Genomic DNA, 8494 nt, shown 5'->3' with positions numbered 1-8494 from the left:
ACATTTTCTTCACATTCTTTCTTTCTTTCTTTCTTGGCTACCACTATTCACAATGGGGCAAAATAAAATATCTCTGGAAGATTATGCTTTCTTTCAATTTATTTGGTTCATTTGGTGATAGAATCTAAAAAGTTGGTGGGTAAGAAGTGTGAGAAAGAAATAGTAAGAAAATTCAAAAAAATTAAGTATTTAATTAGAAAATAAGTATTTTAAAGTATTATATGTACATAATCATAAACGAGTTATTTATGGTTAATTATGAGTATTATTTTTTTTCATTTCTAATAATGCATAATTAAAAATAATAAATAAAGTTATATTGTTTCACTTTTTAGTTGTTTATACACTCTCTTTTAATTAAACTAAATTAATCATTGGGAATGTTTGACAGAGGAAAAAAAAGAAAGAAACCAAGTAGATAACAAAAAAATTAATAATGAAAAATAAAGCTGAGAAGAAATAGAAGAAAGATAATGAAAGTTAACTTTTTTTAAGATTATTTTTATTAAAAAGGTATTTATTTGTTTCTATCAAAAGTAGTAATTGATTATACACAAAGAAGATAATTGATTATGATTAATAACATGTTCAAACAAGTCTTCTCTTTAGTGTGAAGTTTTTTTAGGTAAATTTCACAAAAAGTTTCATATTTAAACTCTTTCAAATATTCATCTCTCACTCTCTTTCTTTAATAGTAAATAAGATTTAAATTGGTATAGTTAATAACACTACTACAAGAAAATTATCAAATTACAATTAAATTTAGAAATTAAAATAATTAATTATTATTAAACTAAATTAGAAACTAAAAAAATTATTGGTATCTAAAGAATTTTTATTATTAATAAAAATTTATAGAGTTGTTTTTAAATTGATATCTAGTCATTAGCTACTAATATTTTAGATTATAAATTAGTTTCTAAAAAAATAATTGAGATCAATTTAAAATTTTAAAATATTAGCAATTAAAACCTATTAGCTAATTTAAATACCAAGTTAAAAATCATGATATAAATTTTTATTAATAATTGAAACCACCTTAGATATAAATAATTTTTTAATGTTTAGAATAATATATAATTTAGTTAATATGGTGACTAATTATTTTTATCTCTATAAGAATGGTTTGTTATTTTCCCTTGTTTAAATGACATTATTGAAACTTTCTGAGTTATGAGAGAAGGAATTGAAAAATAAAACACATTGAAGAATGAATGCATGAATAGTTTAGAATAACTTTATTAATTAAACTGTTGATTAATGGTTAAGTTAAAGCACCCAAATGTCATTTCAGGTGAGAGAATCAGTATGAGCCATCACAACTTGTGGGATCCCTTTGCTCTGCTCACACAGAAAAAGTCTCACCCCTTATGAACAGTAAGACAGCCAATGATTTTATCCCCTTCTGTTTGATTCTTTCATAAAATATTTGTGTGCAAGTGCTCCACATGATTGCTTGCTTCTTTTCCGTATGAGAAAATGCTAGAGAGAGCAATGGTACTGTCTTTATTCTTGGTTTTTTTATGTGCTTTGGACCATTGATGTCCACATACTAGAGTTGGGCAATAAAGCTTTATAAAATAAGATGTCACTATAATTTTCCATTGAAAGCATAGCATATGCATATTTAGAATAAGAAACACTGAGTCTTGTGTATGTGACCCACATTCACACTCTCCTACATCACCCCAACTAATTCCTTTGCCTATTTTTCAACAGAAATAGAATTGAGAGATTTGACCATGATGCACTTTTATGTGGAACACAATTATATACACACACATAGTCAGTCTAATTATAGTACTCCTAGCTAGTTGGGGACCATCCTAGTTTGTGTTTTTGGTTTGGATCTTGGCAAAGTCCAGTGTCTTTTTCCCTTGTAACTTGTTGGTTACATAGTGTTTACTGTACTCTCCATGATTGTATGTTCTATACTTGCATGGGTGGTTTTCATCCACAAATTCTGGCATTGGACCAAGCTCCACATCATAGCTAGGAGCAAAAAATGTCACAATTGAGAGTCTATCTTTCTCCTCATGAGCCACTGCTCTATGCTCCACACTCCTGTATTTTCCATTTGTAAGAACCTGCATGATGCAAATAAGGATCAAATCCAGGAGAGAAAGAGTTCAAAACATCAAAAAAGGAAAGAAAAGTCAGTGAAACTACCAACTGTGTAGCTGAAAGTTTTGTAGACAGAGTAAAAAAGGAAAGAGAAAAAGTGAAGTAGTGGACTTACTTCTATTGTGTCTCCAATGTTAATGACAAGAGCATTTGGAATTGGCTGAATAGGAACCCATGTATTGTCTTTGAGTATCTGAAGTCCCACTGGGCCTCCCTTTGCTTGCTGCAGCACAGTGAGGGCACTTCCATCTGAATGGGGACTCAGACCCAAAACCAGGTCAGGTCTGGAGCATGGAGGGTAGTAGTTCATCCTTATAGCTTGCACTGATACACCAAACATCTTCTCAAACACATCCCCTTTCAAATCCAGGCCTAGAGCTATATACTTTAACAGATTATAGCACAGTTTCCTTATTTTTCCTGAGTACTCCTCCACCGTTTCACTGCATGAGTGTTTGAGTTTTTTAACTAACATAAAAAAATAGGGCTAAATGAATAAAAATGACAAAACTTAAACCCAGTTGTTAAAAGTGTTTTTCTTGTTGTTCAATCATTACACAAAATTATATTGTGAGATAAAAATCTACTTTTGATTCAAGAGCAGCATCAATGTACGTTACCTGAATCTTTCTGGTCTTTTTGGCCATAGATTTGGGTTCCTAACATATTCAGGTTCAAGTCCAAGAGCAAACATGTTGCACCAGTCCAACTTCTGGTCCTCTGAGAAAACAAAAGCTTGTCCATACCCTTGAACAGTACCAGGAGCCATAGGGTATTTCTGTTTCTCTTCCAAAGGTAGCATGAAAAACTCCCTGCTCAGGTTCTCTATTCTCTCTACCAGATTGAGATCAATCTCATGATTAATTACCTAATGACCAGTATCAACATTAGCTTCCATGAAGGAATATGTGACAAAAATATGTGTAAGTTTGGTTAGTTAATGAAAGTCTAAATAGTTATCAAACAGTAGTAGTGTTTCTAAGAACCAAATGGTATTCACCTGAAAAAATCCCCACTCTTCACAAGCAGTTGCAAGATTGAAAATTTCACTAAGAACTTCCTCTTTGTTTCCATTGGTAAACTTAGAGAAATCAATGACAGGCATGTGAGTATTTGATGGGGGGAGAGGTGTAGTAGAAAGTGTTGGTCTTTCTGTCATGTCTCGTACAAATCTTTGAGGAATTGTCCTTGGCTTAGTTTTTCTTAGCTCTTGGACATCATCAATGTGCCCAACTTTGACAGGAGAAATAGGAACAGGAGGCATGGAAACAGAATCTACACCTTCAGTTTTCACTACACACTGCTTACTCTATATCTCAACCCTCTCAGCCATGTTCTATTTATAGTGGAATTTAGACCTTTATGACGTTACATATTAAAATATTGTGCCTAAGTAATACACCAGTTCATAATTATGCATAATTGGCACATGAATCATGCTGTTAAGTGAAACCTCCCACTTTTTTTTTCTTCTTAACCTTTTAGAAGAAGGTTGGATGAAGCCTAGTGAGAATTAACTATGTTCACTGTTGATTGTGAAGCACCCTAAATAGCATTAGTTTCACAAAAAGAGAAAGAGTTTTAAAGGGAAAATATTGTATCAACTATGCAAAATTATCATTTAATCACAAACTACCATATACAATAAGTTAGTGTGTTTTTTCCTTTAAGAAGGTTAATTATCTTAAAAATTATATCAACAATAATTTATGAATAGATGATAATGTAAATGATATCTCTTTCTAATTCATTCTCAATCATATTCTCGGTGAATCTGCCTTCAATTATCACCTACTAATTGAGTTAAGAAAAATGTTACTTTGACAATTGTATATCGAAAGATACCAATTTACAACTTTGATTTAATCAATACAATTTAAAAATTGTTTTATTTCAATAAAAAGTTATTTTTTTAGTTATAATTTGATCGGTGCAAAGTTGTCAACATATCAACACTCATATAACCGTTAAAGAGTCATCTGAATTAACATTTTTTTTTTCATTTAAAAAAAAATAAACTCTTACTCTTGCATCAATTCAACTATTTTACTTTAATAGCTTTGATTAAATTCTCTTTGCTATCACTCATTCCTTGTGATCTGTAAATACTAATGTTGGTGACATAATGAAGCCTCCATTTGGAGCAGTTTGGAGGCAAGAAAACAAGGAAGTTGAGACTGATTTGCAAGTTGGAGCAGTGAGATTTCTAGTGCTACCAAAAATATACCATGCTTCCAATGCCATTATTGATGACTGATTGGCTTTCAAATCATTATTATGGACATTTGGTGCATTTCTGTGACTCCATCAGTTGTGACACCAATATAATTATTGGCCAATGAATGCAGTTTAAGAGGCACAAACCTCTTTGTTAATGCCTTTTTCTCTGTCAAAAAGAGGAAGAAATATCTATGCAAGTGCACATGCCACATGGTAAGTGGTGTAACATACTCCTAGTCCTTTTACTCTATGCTAGTGCTGTAATTTAACAAGTTTAAAATTTCTATTCTGTTTCCATGCCATTGGTTTCTAAAATAATTAATCAGTCACTAATAATTAAGCAATCAAACCAATGACATGAAATTATAGCATCAGTGTTGCATCTCTTTCCCATGCTTAATCAACTGATATGCATGATATCATCAACCACATCACAAAAGGACATGAAAAAATACACTACTAATCATGGTTTATTAAGAGGAAAGGAAATTACACTGATACCCCAAAATGTTCTTTTAGATATATTACATAACATTTTCTGCAAGCATTCTCTGTACATTGTATTGGGTCACTTGATTGTGTGAAAAATATTATTATATAACACATCTCTATATTAAGAAAGCCATAACCAACATCTAAATGAAGTAGAGAATTATATTCAACTAGGAAAAGAAATAAAAACTACTGGTGTTAAGGTAATTTACTTTAAACCAGAAAGATTAAACAGTGTTAAGGTAATATGAATGGAATATTACCCTACAAGTTAAAGAAGATTTGTTTGAGTGTAAGAGTAGATGTACCCATAGTAGGACCATTCTGAATTGTCCCCCCAAAGAAAATGCCCCCATTTTGCAGACCAAATCTAGTGTAATATGTCATGGTGCCTTTTGTCCACCCTTCCATGTTTAATCTTCCTTACTTTTTCTTCCCCCACATGTCTTCTAGTTGAGGTAGTCACTATTTACAAATGAGTACCAAGAAACGTATAAGAACATCTTCACTATAGAAATTTTAATTACAATTTGTCTGATAGTTATGTTAACAAAATAATTGATGTCACATGATTTCTTTCTTTCTGCAACTATTTATGCAACTATAAGGTTCAAACACACATCTTAAATAGTATGTCTGTGTCGAATATACATAGTAAACACCGATACTTATACAACACTTCACTTATATGTCTATGTCGTAACAGTATTCGTGTGAGTGTGATTACTGTATAAAATTGCAATTGTTCCCTTGATAAGAATTGATGACACCTATACTTGCTTAACTGGGGGAATTTTAGTTGCAGACGTTTTCTTATGATGCCAATAATACAAAGAAAAACAAACAAAAGCTTGTAAGTGGACGCAGCCACTAAAGGATATATGCATACTACAGCATGCTACAGTATGTGTCTACTGAAATGGAAATATCCCCACAAAAAAGCAAGAACGTATTGGAATCATTGAAAAATTACACACAACAAAGAATCAATGGTGTTCTTACTTTTCCTCTATCTTAACCAGTTTTCTACAATATGGTACAAGTTCACCACAAACACACTAATGGAGGTTTGGTTGCTTTCTTTTTCAAGAGTAAAGTTACTAAAGTTCAAGGTTTAGGTTCAACAAAAGAAAACAATTATTATTAGTTCTTATAAAGTAAACAATCATATTTAGACAGTAAAGTTTAATACATTGTTATTTCAGATTTAAAATAAGTATCCTTATAAGATGAAATTAGTTTATGAATACACTAATTTGTAAAAATAATTTTACATCTTAAAAATTTAATTTACTTTTCACATTAAATAGTTTTATCATATAAGCTTTTATAAAAAAAAATATCTCCAACAGTGTTATCATTTTTATTAAATATTCCAAAAATATTGTCAATAATTCAGCTTTATAAAATTAACTCATAAAAAATTAATTCAAGTGCAATCTATAAAATGTTCTTAGTTTCAGTGAATTTTTAAGAATTATTTAAAAAAAAATTAGAGTGAATTTTCAAAAATTATTTAAAAAGTCCAGTATTTAAGTTGTATGCTTCTATGAAATATTAGTTTATTCTATTAGCACTTCACTTCTTACCTTTAATTTTGAAAATTAATTAAAACTATTTATATTGTTTATATTAAATCATTAAGCAAACTTGTTCATTTTGTCAAACAAACTAATTGTTTAGTAATGAATTTAGTGTCATCAAACTAACTGGAAAATTGTTTTTAGCAAAAATATAATTGCCAAAATTCTAGAAGATTTATTTTCACTTAAAAAATTAACTATAATATCAAAAACAATTTTTTAGAGTTCTCTACAATTTTTTATATTTATGTGTAAATTACCAAAATGTTAATGACTATTATGATAAATTTGAGTTCTATTTTTAATTTAATTTAAAAAAAAATGTTAAATTTTTTGTCCCTGCCATTTTCATTCTTAAAAAGTTTCAAATTGTTTCATCATGACATGGACAAAACACATGAATGGCCATGATGATGTTGTACATTGTCAACAAAATTTAAAATAAATTGGTCCTATATGTATAAAAATAATTCACAAGTTATGGCTTGAAATTATTTTTATCATAATGCATTTTTTAATGAAAAAATGTGTAAGAAAATTGTGAAAAAAAAACATTAGTTTTTCAAATAATAATAACTTAATATAATCAAAACTAATACAAGTAATGAAAATAAGTAACACACGAGAAAATAACTTTTTCCTTTTTATGTGTATATGTTGATCTTTATGATTCTATGTCTAATTATGATTAGTGAATAAAAATTTCATTTTGCTTCTTGTCATGTCACTATGAGTCTTATGATTTGATAACTGCTTGTGTTGTCAAATGTCAGGGTTTGTTTGGGGAGTTTTGAATTTTTATCATATGAAAAATCACATCATCAAAATCAAATCATCATAAATCTTTACACAGAGTTTTAAAAGTTAAAAAAATAAAAAATTATTATTATAATAATTAAAATAGAGGCTATTTTAAAAATTTAAAAAAAAAATTAGTTTATATTATTATTAAATAAATTCTAAATTTATATTTAATTAATTATTAATATTTTAACTACCAATTATTTAGATTATAAATTTAATAGTAAAAATATTGGTAGTTAATTAAATATTAATTTAAAAATCATTTAACAATAATAAAAAAATTATTTAAAAATTATTATTTTTTAATTTTTAAAATGATATCTAATTTAGTCATTATATCAACTAATTTTTTTTTTAACATAATTTCTATTTTATAATTTTTTTAATAATTATCCATTTTAAAAATTAATAAAATTTTAATTTTAAAAAACATCTCGATAAATTAAAAAAAAAAAATATATATATATATAAATTATAATTTAAACTCTATATTTCATATTATAATAATTATTATTACAATAAAATAAAACAACAAACAGAAAAAAAAATAATTATAATTTACTTATCCCCCACGTTACAAATTTTGGAAAATGGAAAGATTTTATTTGTGAAGTGAATAGATGTTTGAGGTGACAACTCTTACACACTTGATTCTAAGAATTTGTACATCAAAAGTAAATACTAAAAAAATAGTAATTGGGTTGTTCATTGGACATGGTGGGATATGAGTTTAACTTCATATTTATTCCTTCTGAATTTTTAATTTATTTGAGTCCAATTCAACTCAGTTAAAACATATAAAAAGTTTACTTAATTGTGATTGTTGATAAAGCATGCAACTTTCAACACTATTGGGTAGAATTAAAGGAACATAGAACTAAGAAAATTAAAAATCATTTTAACATAAGTTTCATATTTAATATTCTTATTCTTATTATTAATATATACATGATTGTTATTAAATATGCCTTATCATTATAAATATGGTCAAATTAAGAAAACTCTAAAATATAATACAAATTTGTCTTCTTAGTAGTAAGTAAATGTAATTCTTAAAATCTAAATATGTTATGATAAACTTTATTAAGAAATTTAAGTTGTGATACCAGAATCACTAAAAAAATTATTATACAACAATCAAAATTAAAAATAAAAAATAATTACTCATTATATTAATTAAATTAAATATTATTTTAAAAATTAAAAAATTATTTATATTTATAAAACAATTTTTATTATTAATAAATATTTCTAAATTATATCTAAATTAG

The 8494-nt window shown here is 27.5% G+C and overlaps 1 protein-coding gene across 1 annotated transcript; it reads right to left on the bottom strand.

Moving 5' to 3' along the window:
- Window positions 1–1572: 1572 nt before the first annotated feature.
- On the bottom strand, window positions 1573–3734 carry LBO1 (2-oxoglutarate (2OG) and Fe(II)-dependent oxygenase superfamily protein). The gene is made up of 4 exons (XM_068627498.2): window positions 3125–3734; window positions 2745–2992; window positions 2240–2567; window positions 1573–2087 (listed from the first exon to the last, which is right to left on the bottom strand). Exons 1-4 carry the CDS (start codon window positions 3386–3388, stop codon window positions 1827–1829), a joined length of 1101 nt encoding a protein of 366 aa, XP_068483599.1. The 5' UTR covers window positions 3389–3734; the 3' UTR covers window positions 1573–1826.
- Between the last annotated feature and the right edge of the window lie 4760 nt (window positions 3735–8494).

This window comes from Phaseolus vulgaris, chromosome 9 (assembly GCF_051622355.1).
Source record: "Phaseolus vulgaris cultivar YP4 chromosome 9, ASM5162235v1, whole genome shotgun sequence".
Lineage (NCBI taxonomy): Eukaryota > Viridiplantae > Streptophyta > Magnoliopsida > Fabales > Fabaceae > Phaseolus > Phaseolus vulgaris.
The sequence above is the reverse complement of the archived record's forward strand: the minus strand, read 5'-3'. Positions and strand labels throughout refer to the sequence as shown.

What these genes read in the sequence shown, in the direction of transcription:
- LBO1 (XM_068627498.2), bottom strand. Translation starts at nt 3,388, where the DNA reads ATGCCTCCTGTTCCTATTTCTCCTGTCAAAGTTGGGCACATTGATGAT. An exon ending in AAGAGTGGGGATTTTTTCAG is followed by an intron (nt 2,993 to 3,124) that starts GTGAATACCATT and finishes ACTGGTCATTAG; the next exon opens with GTAATTAATCATGAGATTGA. An exon ending in ACATTGGAGACACAATAGAA is followed by an intron (nt 2,088 to 2,239) that starts GTAAGTCCACTA and finishes TGCATCATGCAG; the next exon opens with GTTCTTACAAATGGAAAATA.